General features: G+C 28.0%; 4 protein-coding genes across 9 annotated transcripts; 3 read left to right on the top strand and 1 right to left on the bottom strand.

Annotated features, from left to right (window-relative positions):
* Positions 1-606: 606 nt before the first annotated feature.
* On the top strand, positions 607-3,366 carry LOC124949796. Of its 3 annotated transcripts, none has more exons than XM_047495498.1 (7): positions 607-810; positions 1,066-1,164; positions 1,417-1,691; positions 1,786-2,001; positions 2,082-2,774; positions 2,888-3,014; positions 3,112-3,366. In XM_047495498.1, exons 1-5 carry the CDS (start codon positions 786-788, stop codon positions 2,343-2,345), a joined length of 879 nt encoding a protein of 292 aa, XP_047351454.1. In that variant the 5' UTR covers positions 607-785; the 3' UTR covers positions 2,346-2,774; positions 2,888-3,014; positions 3,112-3,366. The 3 variants fall into 3 exon arrangements, with proteins under 3 accessions (XP_047351454.1, XP_047351455.1, XP_047351456.1); XM_047495500.1 differs by having other exon boundaries at positions 608-810; positions 1,552-1,691; XM_047495499.1 differs by lacking the exon at positions 2,888-3,014.
* On the top strand, positions 2,608-3,165 carry LOC124949819 (tubulin polymerization-promoting protein homolog). Its single transcript, XM_047495545.1, has 3 exons — positions 2,608-2,774; positions 2,888-3,014; positions 3,112-3,165. The coding sequence occupies exons 1-3, from the start codon at positions 2,608-2,610 to the stop codon at positions 3,163-3,165; spliced, it is 348 nt and encodes a 115-aa protein (XP_047351501.1).
* A 399-nt stretch (positions 3,367-3,765) lies between the features above and the next one.
* Positions 3,766-7,006, top strand: LOC124949795 (coiled-coil domain-containing protein 50). 2 transcript variants are annotated; one of them, XM_047495496.1, is made up of 5 exons: positions 3,766-4,119; positions 4,230-4,292; positions 4,440-4,572; positions 4,647-4,881; positions 4,989-7,006. In XM_047495496.1, exons 1-5 carry the CDS (start codon positions 4,062-4,064, stop codon positions 5,610-5,612), a joined length of 1,113 nt encoding a protein of 370 aa, XP_047351452.1. In that variant the 5' UTR covers positions 3,766-4,061; the 3' UTR covers positions 5,613-7,006. The 2 variants fall into 2 exon arrangements, with proteins under 2 accessions (XP_047351452.1, XP_047351453.1); XM_047495497.1 differs by having other exon boundaries at positions 3,771-4,119; positions 4,440-4,557.
* A 1,321-nt stretch (positions 7,007-8,327) lies between these two features.
* On the bottom strand, positions 8,328-15,896 carry LOC124949756 (protein ELYS). Of its 3 annotated transcripts, XM_047495418.1 has the most exons (4): positions 15,585-15,896; positions 15,079-15,456; positions 14,648-14,948; positions 8,328-14,545 (listed from the first exon to the last, which is right to left on the bottom strand). In XM_047495418.1, exons 1-4 carry the CDS (start codon positions 15,612-15,614, stop codon positions 9,195-9,197), a joined length of 6,060 nt encoding a protein of 2,019 aa, XP_047351374.1. In that variant the 5' UTR covers positions 15,615-15,896; the 3' UTR covers positions 8,328-9,194. The 3 variants fall into 3 exon arrangements, with proteins under 3 accessions (XP_047351374.1, XP_047351375.1, XP_047351376.1); XM_047495419.1 differs by lacking the exons at positions 15,079-15,456; positions 15,585-15,896 and having other exon boundaries at positions 14,724-14,856; XM_047495420.1 differs by lacking the exons at positions 15,079-15,456; positions 15,585-15,896 and having other exon boundaries at positions 8,328-14,517; positions 14,648-14,753.
* Between the last annotated feature and the right edge of the window lie 515 nt (positions 15,897-16,411).

Here is a 16,411-nt window from a genome sequence, read left to right as displayed (position 1 = left end):
TATTTCGGCACTTATATGATATTTCACAAGCAAATCAGGATTCGATTTTGGCGCTTGCGCAGTAAAACTAATAAACTTTGATTGCTTAGAAAAAAGTTTTCTAATTCGTTAATAACATTTTTTTTTTATTCCTTATATAATTACAATCATTAAACAACAATAAATATACTGTAAAAAGTAATAACGATGTATTTTGTTCAATTAAATATTTCATTTATATTATTTTATTCTGATTGGTCGCTATTCATAAAATGGCATATTTCGATCTTCAAAAAATTGTATTACGGATTAATATTCAGAGTAAGATTAAAGAATTTTTATAAATTTATTTGTTTAATCCAATTAATTAACAAAAAATGATTGAAAAACTTCTTAGATAAATTTGTATCTTTTTTATTAAAGTAGATTTAGACGACCAATCAAATGAACGTTCCGTTACGATGGTTTAAAGGCGGCGTATTTAAAACGTTTAACTAACAAAAAGCTTTTTATTCTCTTAACACGACGATATTAAAAAAGAATAAATTATATATCCAAAGACATAAAAATCCTGTTATTCGGTAATAAATAGTCGTAAATAATTAATGATACAGTCCAGATTTTTTCTTAGATCATTGTACGTACATATTTACAAACAAATAATTATCAAACGTAAGGTATACTCACATCTAATAATTAGTGAAGTTCATTAAAGTATATTCAGTTTGAAATAGTTCGTCCGCACGGATTAAAATATTGAAATAAACTTAATCGCGGTCGAGATATTTTTTTAAAGTTATTAAATAATGGATTTTGATAGCGCTTATATAGGTAAATATTATTTTGATCTCTTTCTCTGTTTAATGTATAACTATCGTTTCATACACTTTGCACGTAACTAGTACACTTTTGACTAGTACGTTTTTATATGATATGTATTAAAAAAGAAAAAGGAAAAAAAAAAGGAAAAGAAATATATGCTATATATATGTATATATATATATCAAGCGGATAATTTAAAAATTTGATGACAAAATTAACGAACTATAATATCGTATTGTATTCGTCAAATTTTCTTATCTTCAGATCCTTTAATAGACGATTGGTTAGAACAACTTCATGAAGCTATAAAAGAACAAGAAGATATGGTTAGAGCCGATGATGAATTTTATATGCCATTCGTAGGTAAATTAATTAATAAATACAGCAAAAATCAAAAAAGTTCAATAGTCTTAAAATTTTTTAAAAAGCAAAAATTATTATTATTATTATTATTATTATTATTATTAATATTATTATTATTATTATTATTTTTATTCTTCTTCTTCTTCTTCTTCTTCTTCTTATTATTATTATTATTATTATTATTATTATTATTATTATTATTATTATTATTATTATTATTATTATTACTATTATTATTATTATTACCATAAGGAATTCCAGCATCTGTTATAAGTGCAATTTTCAAAATAACACATCACCTAGAACTAGGAACAGATACTAAATATTTAACAATTCATTTGTATGATAAATTTATGTGTAATTACTTTTGGGAAATATATAAAACAGAAAGTAAAAGTGGAGCAACTGAAGCTTCATGGTCTAAGATATGTAAAACTATTTCTAACAGATCCAAATTATATCTCATATCTTGTCTTCAATTAGCAAGTAAAGTGGATTTACATTCTAAAAGTTTAAGTATATCACAGGTATTAAAATAATTCAAAAGTTAATATTTCATATCTATTCTCACATTATTCTCTATTAAAGGATCATTATTATATATTTTATTATATTTCGCAGTTAATATGTATCTTACGTTGGATCGATAAAAAAAAGGAATATACAAAGAATATAATTATTACTTCTGAATTTAAAGTATTCAAAACATTAGGATTTAAAATGCCTTTCTGTACTCCATTACAATGTATTGAAGTTCTTCTAGCTGCAACAGGTCTTAGACATACATCAAATATATATGAAACTTCTATAAATTTATTGGATTTAGCTTATTTACAGGTTTGCCTAATAAATATGTAATGATAAAGAAATTTTTTTTTTTTTACAATGCATGAAATAATTTTATTTTTTACTTTCAGCACGAGCAATTGTATTCACACGTGCAATGTCTAGCACAAGGTCGTATTAGCAAATCTGAAGTTGATAAAAGAAATCTTATGGCTTTGAAAACAAATTCTTTATTTCTTGGAGGATGTATCATTTTATGCGCAACATTTTTTTTATATTTTGATAATAATATAGCAAAAGGAATAGCAACTAAATTAGCAGACTTAGTAGATACAACTTATACTGACATTTGGGATGTAGCAAATATACTTCTTGTATTAGCAATACAGGAATGAATGTATAGTATTAAATAGATATATGTTTCAAGTTATAATTACATATAAAACTTGTCTTAATTTTGAATTTATATATATATATAAATATATATATATGTATACTCTGAAATATGTTTCTTAAACATATAACTATCGCCATTTATACATTTGTTTGGCACTTTGGTTAAAAAAAAAACAAGTGGACATTTTTTTTCCATAATTATTATATCTACAATTTTTTCCTATTTAATTTCTATATAATATTTAAAAAATAATTCAATAAATGGATAAATTCGAATCACAGTTCACCGCTTATGCAAAATATAGTAAATCCAAATCTGATGGTAAACGTATCACTCTATCACAAAGTGATAAATGGATGAGGCAGGCAGAATTATTTAATGATAAAATCACTCAAGCTGATACTGCACTACATTTTAATGATCTGCAGTAAGTTATTTATTTATTTTGTTTTATCTTTTCTAACAATTTCAAATTATATCACAAATCACCTGGTACATAATAAAATATATAAATATATATATATATATATGTTTATATAGTCGAGAAGCACTTGATATAGAAGACTATAAGAAATTCATAATTAACTTAGCAAAAGCAAAAAATTTGGATCCTCATGTAATTCAAGAAAAAATGATAAAATGTGGTCCTCCCATTGAAGATAGATCGGTGCAATTTAATAACTTCTATATTTTTTAAATATATTAAAAAATTTTATCATTATTATATTATATGAGACGTGAAATAATTCATCATTATTTTGTAGAGAGTAGAATCGGTTGTTTTGGAAAAGATAGAAGATCCATCTGGATATATCTAATTTATTAAGATAATTTATTAAGATAAATTATTAAGATGAAAATATGTATAAATAAAAGAAGATATTGTAACGGAACATACACATTATTGACAAGATAATAAGGTAACAAACTATAAATAATTGTATCAATATTATGATTGTTAATCAATTGACAAATTAAAGGAAATATCAAATTTAATAACTTTTTTTTTTTTTTAATTCAATTATTTGATTATTTGCTTTCTACTTATTGCAATATATAAATAAAAATTATCATATGTATACATACGAATGTATGATTAAGAAAATATCAACCATACACTAAGATATTATTTGTGGTTCAAACAAAAAAGTATACTACGTATTTATGTATATTTCTCTCTCTCTCTCTCTCTCTCTCTCTCTCTCTCTCTCCTTTATTTCACACTCTGTGCTGTGCCTTTTCCATCGTATAACTTTCTTCGAAAGTGCGCGTAATCCTCTACATTCATTCATACGAATTCTTATTATATATATATATATATATATATATATATATATCTGGTGATAGTATACGATACTATCGGAAAACGTATTTTTACTACTACTGTGCTAGTACGCTTCATTCTACTGCATTCTACTATCCGTCTGGTTGACGTGGTCATATAAAGTATGTCGACGACGCCTTCTTACTACCGATCCGTACGTGCAGTCTCACCGATAGACATATTGCATACATATACTAGTACACATGTAATACTTTTGAGAGTGTACAGACGCACGTGCGCGCGCACATGAAATACCTTGGGCCTATTCGATTCTATTCAAGATGGAGAGAAAAGAACGTAAGGTCTCGGTAAGGTGGTAGTAATAAACAAAAGATTTCAAAGATACATATCTATTGTTAAGATATTAATGTAATATTGAACGATAAAAAAATGGCAAAATCTGTATTGAGCTCGGATACCTTACCAAAAGCAGGTCGAGTTAATGAAGGTATGACAAAAATGTGAAACAACTGTTGTCTTTTGAAAGTCGATCGTTCGCGATTGACGTTATTCGTTTAACTGTCATTGTTAACACATATTAATCTAGTAATGTCGCAGTATGTCGGGAGTGGTTGGTGCACGAGGATGGAGCATTGGCATATAGATTACAAGATGAAGAAAGCAAGTATATCTTTTAATTTTGTATTTATTTCTTTTATAAATTAAACGAGAGAGGTGTCTCTTTGTATGTAACAAATTGTTCAATTTTCTTTTGTTTTCATTTATTTATTTATTTATTTATTTCTTTTTTTTTTTTTCTTTCTACAGTTAAGGAACATTATTCGGGTAATAAGGTGCGTAATGCTCAGGTACGAGAAGATCTTCCAAGGGCCAGGGTAGAACAAGAATTAGAGGCAATAAGATATCAAAATTATATACAACAGCAGTTAGTAAATCCATTGTAATAACATAGATATATATTGGAATATGATATTGAAGAAATTTTATATTTAAGTATCTTTTCTTATTTTTAAGGGAAGAAAGAGATGCCGTTGTAGCAAGACAAATTGCATTGTCATTGGAAAGAGAGGAACATCAAAAAGAAAGAGAGGAGCATCAAAAAGAAAGGGAAGAACATCAAAGAGAAAGGGACGAGTATCAAAGAGAAAGAGAATTACAAGAACGGATGAGATCGCAATTAAGGCTAGACGATGAAACATTATCGATGAGATTGGAAATTGAAAGACGCATACAAGAGGAAAAGGATGAAGTATATTTAATTAAATTTGATTAAGTTCTTAAAGATGTTACGATAATTCGTTGTTAAAACGATTAAGTTAAATCATTGTTAAATTCTTTGTTTTTTTTTTGCAATAGCAATTAGCAAGAAAGTTGCAGGAGGAAGAAGAAAGTGCTATGGACGATCATGATTCTCCGATTAACGAACAATTATTATTAGATCAAAAAATTGCAATGGAAGCTCAGGATGCCGAATTGGCACGTATGCTTCAAGAAAAAGAACGTGCTAAGGCAAGAAAAGCGAGAGAAAGAGCTAGGCAAAAGAAATTAGAAAAGCAACAGATGCAACAACTTGAACAACATACTTTAATAGATAGACCACAACGACCGGATAAGATTGATTTAAGAAATTCGTCGAGTAAAAATCGAACGAGACACGATAACAATTATACGCAATATCCGGATCCCGAGGAGATACAAACGCTTGATAATCATGTTGAAGAAATACAAGAAGTACCGAATGTAGCTGCCATTATTGATCCAACTTATAATATAAATGAGCATCGAAATACATCAAGCAGTTCGAGTAATACGGTTAGTCCAACGTTTGTATTACCTACACCACCGCAAGAATTAATGGTAGACGATGCACCATGTTACATGCCGATACAAGGACAACGAAGAAATCAAAATCAATCTCCTTCACAAGCACACGAAGAAAAGCACAAGAGGCGAGTTAAAGATGGATGTAAGCATCAATGAAACAAAAATAACGTGCCTATCGTATTTAATTAATGCATAAGTATAATATACTCGTCTTTTTTAGTATTAAACATTTATCAGAAGTATAAAAGTATCTCGTAAGAATAATACTTTCTCTATTTCTTGGTAAATTTATCGCGTGATAAAATGATACACATAATTAAGTACGTGATCAACGAATTTTTTATACAAATTTTTCTCGCAATAATTCCACATTAATCCGTAGTTGCCTCAATTCCATTGAAAGTAGAATAATATATACGTTTATAAAAAGGTAAATGAAATTTTTCTATAATTGTAGTGAAATCGATATCACTACTTTTTTCTCTAGCTTTAAGATTCGTCTTTGAAAATTGTATTGTTACGAAGATTTAGATGCTATTATTATGCCAACAATAGTACACATTTTAGTGTGTTTCATCAAATGTGAAACCGTACGTGCCTTTTTGGAAAGGTACGATTTGTAAAACTAATCAATTTTTTTATCTGGTACCTAATCGAGATAATTCGAAGAAATAATTGAAGAGAGTTAAAATATTACAAGAAATCGTACCATTTTCTAATCACTTATCTGCCTTTTCTATTATATATATATATATATAAAAATCTTTAATAATCTTAAGAAAAAATTGTCTCATTCTAAAATGATCAGTTTAAAAATCATTTATTCTCGATATTTCTGAATTTGTAGGAAACGTAAGGAGATTAGATATAGGTAATTATAACTAATGTCATATAAAGTTTATTTATTAGTAAGTCATTAAAAAGATTAGATTGATAATCAGAGCACAGTTAATGAAAATTAAATATTTCATGTATCATTTCACCTTTATATGGAGGAAAGATGAAAATCTCAAAAAGGAACGTTTTTGATTGTAAAGAAAGAAATAACATTTTTTTGTGAAATATTCAAGTGTAAATGCAGTGTTTCAAGCTCTCTGTTCAAATGATCTTTGTATTGATTCGCTATATCGCGCCTTAGTAATCATGGAAATAATTTTTTTTTCTTTTTCTTTTTTTTTTTCTCATTTATGAAGACATGTAGTAAATGATAATGACACTGCCAAAGATGACACCATTAACGTTGGCTTTCAACCTGATGATAATAATGATTTAGATTTACTAAAATAGTATGATGCTCATTAGAGATATTTTAAACCTTGCATATAATAAAGGTTTAACAATGAAGACATATAGGTACAAAATATGATGTACAATGTATACAAACTTTTTAGAAGGGAATTTTGAACATCATACATATTTGTAAACATCAATATTAATATAATCGTTCTTTAAAAAAAATTTTTATTATAGATTTTTCTTAGGGCCTAAAATAATTTTTTTTCTCTATATCGTTATATTATAATATTAAATTACAATTAAAATATATAGGACGTAAGTTTTTCTTTTTTTTTTTTTTTTTTTTTTTTTTTTCTTTTTTTTTTAACATTTGTATTATTGACGGTGATTGGAAAAAATTTTCTTTTTTTCTGTAATACCATGTATTATTATAATAATTTTTTATTTGTATTTTTATTATGTTAATACACCTATACACACGAGTATATTAATAAATTATTTACAAAATTATTTTACAAGAGTTTGTGAAAACTGTATGAAGTTGAAGAGAAGCGTCTCGTATGGCTTAATAAATCTATATTATAAAACCAAATATGTAGTATATAGATATTATCATAAAAAAGAAAAAAAAAATGATAGCAAATTTTAGCTATATTCATCAAATATTATATAAAAGAATCTTATAAACGGTGATATATATATATATATATATATATATATATATATATATATATATATATATATATATATACACATGCAAATCTATCATAATTCTGTGTGTGTATGAAACAAAATTCAAAATTTTAGTCTATCTGCTATAGAGGTATCTTAATATAGTACTTAATATTTAATATTATCTCGTTTTACATCTTTACAGATACTTTATAAAAGGACAGTTCATTTCTTTTTTTATAAACTATATTGTTAAATAAGATAAAAAAAAAAGAAAAATAAAAAAAAAATAAAAAAAAAAAAAAAAAACAGAGAAATATGCTAATAAATAGCTCGCAATAATAATGCAAACTTTTAGCATAAGGCAAACTTATTTGCCCTAAATTTAAATCAATAGAACATTGTCGTACTCGAAAATAACAATATGTATTTCTTCCAAATGGTCCCTCTCTATAGTAATACAGTACTACCATTTGTATTTCTTAAAGTAATATATAATTTCAATGATTTTTTTATATACAATTTCATTCATTATTCTGTTTAAAATTATTATATAATGTGGTATCAATATTTTGAATTACTCTGCTTGAATATGTATTGTGTATATGTGTGTGCTTATGTATGTATATATATATATATATATATATATATATATATATATGTATGTATATTCATATGTACGTATAAATAATATACACATATATGTATATAAAAGAACAGTTTTTATTCTCATGATCTGAGGAAACAGATGTTCCATTGGATGAAACGTAGATGATCGGATAAAAAAAAAAGTGACTATTAAATAAAAATTATTAATAAATTAAAGTTTCTTATTTTGTATACAATTGAAAAAGCGCAAAATAGTCAGTTACATGTATTCTCAGCATCATGAACTCAAAATTCAGCAGTCTCAAAAAAATTTCCGAAATATCGTATCAATTTTTTTGTTGTTATTGTTTTCTCTTTTTTTTTTTTTTTTTTTTTTTTATTATTTCATTTTCTTTAACAACTACGTATTTACTTATCTCTAATCATCGATCAAGTTAAAATTTTAATTGATTTTTTTTCTTTTTTTTTTTTTCTTTACAGCAGAATAAGCAACCCGATCAGCATGCTTCGGTCAAACGATATATTTGAAGCAATTTGCTATAAGAAAAGTTTTATACAAGAACAATAATATTGATCCTGTCCAGCAGATTAACATTTTCATTCACAAAGCAAGTTAGAACAGTATTTATTTATTTATTTATTTATTTATTTATTTTATTTTTTTTTTTTTTCTAAAAGATCGAGATCAGAGAAATATATGTAGAGAGAATTATTGTACACAGTTAATTATACAAAATTAATGTGAAGGAGATTTTATAACTGGAAGCGTTTTTTTCTTTTTTTTTCTTTTTTTTTTTTTCTTAAGGATTATAATAAATATAGAAAATCACATCACATGTGAATTATACTACATATGTATATATATATATATACATATGTATATATATGTGCATATATATATATATACATATGTATATATGTGTATATATATATATATACATATATATGTATATATATGTATATATATATTTTTTTAAACAGAACAATGAATGGGATTGTAGTTAAAAAGATCAATGGAATTATATTACTGTTAGATCCAGCGTTTTATTTATTTGTGAGAATAAAAACTGTTCTTTTTCTTATTATCAACAATTCATTTTTGTTTCTCAATTATTTTTTCTTTGTTTTTTCCTTCCTTTAAGTTTTCCTTTTATTATTATTATTATTATTATTATTATTATTATTATTTTTCTTTTCTTTTTTTTTTTTTATTTTTCTTTTTTATGTTTTGTTTTCACTGCAGGACGATGTTCTTTTTCTTTTTGAAGATTGTACCCTGGTATTTTTTGTAACTCTTAAATTCATTTGACTTTCTGTTTCTGTTGATTCTTCTATAATGGCATCTTCCATGATATTTCTTTTGCGAATATCACGAGTTCTCTTTTTTAAATCTAACGACGAGGAATCAACGCTCGTAGCTCTTCTCGTTCTAATATTCGACAAAGGTTCCTTCGTTTCGCTCAAATTGTGTAACGAATTTAAACTAATTTCCAATTCTTCTGGTATAGATTGAATCGACGAACGTCGACTACGTGTATTAGCTGCCGGACTATCTGTAATTTCTTCAACAATTTTAGATGATATCGAATTTCTTCTCTTTTTCGATTGTGACAAAGGAGTTGATGATACTTCTGGAATATCAGATATTGTATTACTTGATTTTCCTCCTTTCTGAATAATTTTTAATGTTGATTCTTTAGGAACCGAGTTACCACGTCTTCGCGTTGGTCGAACAACAACATCTGTTATTTCTTCCTCTTTTTTTCTATCGGATTCTGTTATCAACGACGTAGATGAACTTCTAGTTAATCTACCTTTCACAGGTTTTTTTTCTTTCTCCTCCTCTTCCTTCGTTACCTTAGTTGCTGTTGTTGTTGTTGTTGTTGTTGCTGTTGTTGTTGTTGCTGTTGTTGTTGTTTTTCTTCCTGTTGATTTTCCTTTACTTTGATATAAATTTTCATTAGTTTCATCGGCTATATTAGAAATCGATGATGATCTTGTTTTCCTTAATGTTGCTGTTGGAACATACGTTATTTCTTTTTGAACGGAAGCAGCACGACGTGTAATTCTCCTAGTCAATTCTTTATCCTTAACATTTTCGGATTCTTTGTTATCCGTGGTAGTTGAGAAAATATCTTTAGCGAGAGATGAACTTCGAGTTCTTCGAATCGTAGATTTAGTCATCGTCGTATTTTTTGAATCGTCGAATAATTCCTGACTTGTATCCTCGCTTATACTTTTTACAGGGATAGTTTGTTTCTTTACTTTGGATGAATTGATTCTTTTAGTAGATCTTGTCGTTATTCTTTCACTTGTTGTCATCCTTGAAGAAATATTTTCTTCATACGTGACAGCACCTTTGTTTTCTGTATTAATTCTATTCAACATAATTTTACAAGTATTGGTAATCTGTATTTTATTCTCTGATAAATCTCGAGATAATTCATTTGTTATCGAATCATTGCTAGAATCATCGACATTTTTTAATTCATTAATTTCTCGTATCTGTTGTTTCGAATTTCTCTTATCTATTCTTACAGTGACATTGTCACCGGTTACATTTTTATCATTGTATACTATGACATCGTTACTATTATTTGATCCATCCTCAGTGATGTTTGACACATCCGAGAAATGTAATATAGGCTGAGACATAATATTAGTATGATGATCCGTTTCTGAATCTACATCAATTTTTTTATCATCTTCCGACTTTGACGATTCGTATATCAATGTTATTTTGTTACAATCATTCGATGATTCGTCATCGGTGATATCAAAATCATTAATCAATCTTGATGACCTTTGAAGGCCATTCCTAGATTTATTATTATTTTCAATGTATTCTTTTGTAAATTTCGAATCAGCGGTATTGAGTTCCTGTTCGAAAGAATTAAATAAACTTCTAAATTCGTGTTCACTTTTATCATTAGATTTATCCTCGTTAAATTCTTCCAAATTATTATCCTTATCTGGTATAGTATCATTGTCATTAGATATTTTTGTTCGTTCGTTTCTTTTAAACGACGCGATAGACTTCTCGTTTGCACGTAGAAGCGTTGATTCTTCTTTATTATCATCTAAGAGTTTAACAATTTTACTTTTAACCAATGGAGTAGACGAAACGGTATCTTTATAATTACACGATAAAACAGACGAAGTCGATTGATCTAATAAATCTTCAGTTTCTTCAGTTTTCTTGAATGATGTATTTATATCAAAACTGCTACTAGGAGAAAGAATCATAGTAGAATACATAGTGGCGGATAATGAATTATGTAATCTAGAGGAGGATGGTGTTCGTTTATTTGTCTCTATGGCATAATTATCTTTAGAAGTATTTAATATGTTTGAAGAAATAGAAGATAAATTAGTAATAGTAGTTGTATTTGTAATATTCCTTCCAGGTAAATAACTTCTTCTAAGACTCGGTCTTGGACGTGGATAACAATTGCTTTTGTCGCTAAGACTATCGTCCGATAAAATTTTAGTAGTTTCATTATGCGACTTAATGCTAGTATTTGGACTTAGAAATACGTCGGTATCATCCTCCGACGTAGATTTTGTTATAGATATTTCTTTAGGAACGTATTCCATTATTTCTTCATTTACAGTATCACAACTGACATTCTGCTTAGGATTATTTATACTGAATCGTATTTGTCTATTGATTTTCTTATTTTTATCTGTGGATGTGTCAGGCATATCCGTATCAACCATATGCGTAATTGAAATATTTGAAGAGGCTGAATTCTGAATTAATTGTCGTATTTTTAAAATCGAATGTGGCGTTTCCGTACAAGTAGCTTTGTTATTAGAAACGTTACTTTTTCTTTTGACCAATGGTGTATCTAACGTAACATTTAAATCACTACGGCATGAAGTATTTTTTGCATCAGCATTAATCGATAATTTTCTACGTTTCGTTTCTTCTAAAGTTTCATTATCCTCATTTTCGTATATATCGTCCAAGGTACGTTTCTTACGATTTTTATATGCTAATGTTGGAAATAAAACACAACTTATATTTATATTACTTTCATTGGCTTTTAACGATGAGCACGGAGCTGTAATAAACGGTATACGGGATTTTCCACTTTGAAATGAAGTTTCTTTGGCCTTTTTAATGACTGTTTCATAAATGCTTTGTTGTTTATTAATACATTTGTAATGAGACATTGGTCTAGGATATTTAGATTCCAAATCTGTTTCCAATGTCGTTTTAGTCATACCGCTAGAAAATTGTTTTGTTATTGCAGGCAATGTTGCGTCATATGCCGTAAGCATGGCAGCAGAAGTGTGAAGCATATTTTTTGGTACATTATTTTTAAATTGACTTAAAAGATTTTTATTATTGAGTTCGGCGTAACGACAACGTTGTAAATAATAAAGAGTTTTCATGTCTTCAGATTTATTATCCTCTTGTAAAAATTTGACGAAAATTTCTTCCTCTTCTGGTTCCAATGCAAGATGTAAAATGTCACCAAGTTTATTATATGATTTACAAGCATCGAAAAAGCAAGTTAATAATTGTGCATAATGTGACGGTGGTCTACAATGAAAAGCCGATTGAACTAAACCATGTTGCACGGATAGATTTACTATGGCACTTTGATCGTCGGTAGAAGATATAGGAGGTTTTCTAATTCTCAGATATATCAGTGCTAATTTTTGTTGATTATTTCTTACTAATGTTCTTAGTACAAGCTTGTGATGCCAACTTCTAACGTCAGAATCAGAAACCAATTGTCCAGTCATCATATCCAAAAATCCTTTATAATCCTCGTGATCTAATAACCAAAATGCTTGGGTGAGTTTGATCAAACTCGGACTCATTTTAAATGCAGAAGGATATTTTATCAATTGATCTACTCCGGGATAAGATCCGTGCAAGAGCATAGCCAGATCCATTAATAAATATATCGTAATCTGATGTTTACATTCGGTTTCATTTATTTCTGATTGATAACAATCAGTTAGATAACTTCTAAGTAATGATTGCAAAGACGGAGGTGGATAATAACCACTGATATTTACATTTCCACCCTCTCTTTCCCATTGTGACTTTAAAATAGGACATTCCTTATTTATTAACGCGTCAATAAATAATCCTTCGTCTTCTTGTAAACAATTTATATTATTTTTTATTGCATCTCTCTTTTGAGCATAGATCGACATCAATTTTTCGTAAGGATAAGGAATTCGAAATGATAATGAAAGCGGTAATTGTCTTTCTTCATCTAAATCTTGTATTTCTGGTAGTAAACCGACATCATAAAACCAAAGTAATACTTGAAGATAAATGGATATACGTTTCAATGCTTTTCGTTGTTTTATCATATCATCAGTTTCAAGTATCAATTTTCCAACGACGTTCGACAAACATTCCAATTGTTGGGAACAAAATCGTAAAGTTTTAATCTCCGCTTCGCCGATGCTACTATCTGATTGATCAAACAATGGAACGCAAAGACGATCTGCTATTATTTTAATAGACGAGGCACGTTGTACGCCCCATTTTAAAAATGACGGATAAAGAAACGTGGCACTACCGTCGGACCATTCCATTGCGCATTTGACCAAAAATGATGTCCAACGTTGTTCTAAGCATAAAGAAAGTAATGTTTCTCTTTGTGTATTTTCGTCGTTGGTAAAGGAAAGTTCAGCATTGAATGGTACCAATCCAACAGAAAAGCATTTATGAAATATTTCCTTTGGTTGTAACAATATAATAGGTCCTGTGATAGCCAATTTACGTAAAAGTTCTGCCTGAATACCACGGGTCAACCAAGACGTTAATCTCATTGTACTTAGTTCTGCCCATTCGAATGACAATGAATTAGGATAAAATAATTCCTCCGCTGGGCATGGATTATTAATTGGAAATTCTTTCAACGTTGAAGGAATGTAACTTGTACTAAGAAGTTTATCTCCTGCACATTGGGGTTCGAATCTTGTAGAATATGTAGCCAAAATACTGTTTGGATTTTTACAATCATAAATAGTTTGAGGCATCTGTTCTTTGTACCACTGATTAAGATCAAATAATAATATTCTTTCATTCGATGCAATAAGCAATAAATTGTCTTCGCCACGTTTTATATTTGCTTCCGTTTGATCTTGATTAACTTCTCTTTCTATCGGTGATAAACTAACAACTTTATCCTCTTTTTCTAATTCAAATTCAAACCTAAGACAAGGTTCTGCTTCCAAGTTGAAATACAAGTTTGTACCTTTTTCACAATATTTCCGTTCGAAAAGTAGAGCATACATTCGAAGAATTGGCGGTATTTTCGAGGATTCATCTTGATATACAACCCATAAATAACAAAATGGTCGAGGATCGTCCGTAGGTTCTAATAACGATAAATGTGTTATACTCATGTTCTCTTCGAGCGGTCTACTTATCCATCCTATAGAGCCATTATTTTGCCAAATTATAACTCTTCCCAAACATCCAGATATTAAACATCCAATTTTTGTGGAACAAATAATCATAGATGTTAAATTTCCAGGCATCAATGGAGATGATTCAAATTCTATTCTGTTAAAATCAATATATTTTTCAATACCTGAAAACATTTAATTCATGATTTCAAAATGTACATAATATTTCATATATATTCTGTTTATAAATATTGGAAAAAAAAAAAAAAAACATTATTAATACATACTGTTATTTAATAAATTATACGCCATATGCCTTTCTTTAACAAATTGATTCTTATTACTATTAGAATTTTTTCTAACCGAAAAATCTAATTCGGCTGGTGAACTTTCATCCATATAAGTAATAGTATTTGGATCATCCCAGGAAGATCTTTGTAAATCTATCATTATGTGTTGAAGATTGCGTAAAACTACACAAGCTATTCCATCCATATCGCAAAACATACTATCCGCTCTCTTATCATTAATTTCTTCCCAATCTGCGCCACCCGATATGACACAAACTTGTTCAATTCCTGCTGGTGTCTAAACGATGAAAATTTTATATGTTTTTATAAAAGAAAAAGAAAAAAAAAAAAAAAAAAAAAAAAAAAAAAAAAAAGAAAGAAAAAAAGTTTTACAATTCGTTACAATATATTAAATTCATTGGACTTACTCGTATAGCTCTCAAAACACGGGAAGTATTGCAATCGAATATGCATAACAATCCCATAGAATCTTTTATTCTGCTTGCGCCATTGTCTAAGCCAACCAAAAGCAATGGTAAATGTCCTGGTTGTGTAGGAAATTCAGACACGCACGTTATCCTTTCGGTAAAGGTCCAGCAACAATTAATGTTTTCTCCAAATTTAACATTAAAAACTATTAAATGGCAACCATGGCTCATCCATGCATATGTTGTTCCATGTAAGAATCCTCCCAGAGAATTGTTAGATGTATCATAATCTTGTACATGTACAGACGATCCATAATCATCTTCTGAATTTTTCAATCTATCTGATATTAATTGTCGAAGATCACTGACTTTCAGAATCTAAAATTGATCATTACAAACGATATTCATAAAAATAATTATATTACATTTGTATTGATAGTAAAATGATAATACAAATACAAAATAGATTTTCTTATATTTAATCATAATAATGAAAATTAATTTACCTCGCAATTGACCTCTTCCAGTTCCTTCATACTTCTTGCAAATTATCAAGGGAATATTCGATCAACATTTATATTTATATATAAACTCAAGACTCGGCGTAAGGTTATGCATGCGCCGAATTCCTTTAATTTACTTACATAGATATCCAGAAAATAATCGTGCATGTACGACGAGCGTAAGGGGAAAAAAAAAATTATCTACCAGTTCGTTAATGTAACAATGTAATTTAGAAATACATATCGAAATCAGTAATGTCTCATACGCATTTCTGTACTCGTGCTATCATTTTATAATGGCGGTTACAGCTGCGAAATGCGCTAAAAATGTTACCAACTTTATAATTGAATATACGCATTACTAACGGATGAAAAAAAATTGCATAAAAATATACTTATTCTTGTAATTTATCACAAACGGATGTTGATTAAACGAAATGAATTCTTCTCGACACAATTCTTTCACATAAATTATTAAATTTTACAATATATTCATATCAAATAATACTACATAATTTTCAATTGGTACGTATTATTCCTAAAATATCATTGGTCTAGTAAAATTTTCTTGATTTAAATTAATTTCAAATCGAGACCGTTTATGTCAGTCAGTGTTAGGTTGAATATTATTGAATGAGATTCAAATGAGAAATATACAATTTTTCAATAGAATTTAAAGATTTACGAAGAACAACGCAATTTATCCAATTTATATGAGAAATGAGGAGAAACCAAAAAAAAAAAAAAAAGGAAAGAAAGTAAGAATTGTCCTAACCTTTAATATAGTATGACCTAATTTTTATACCAAAATAAATTTCTTTTTTAGTATC

This window comes from Vespa velutina, chromosome 6, assembly GCF_912470025.1.
Source record: "Vespa velutina chromosome 6, iVesVel2.1, whole genome shotgun sequence".
NCBI classification, from domain to species: domain Eukaryota; kingdom Metazoa; phylum Arthropoda; class Insecta; order Hymenoptera; family Vespidae; genus Vespa; species Vespa velutina.
The sequence above is the reverse complement of the archived record's forward strand: the minus strand, read 5'-3'. Positions and strand labels throughout refer to the sequence as shown.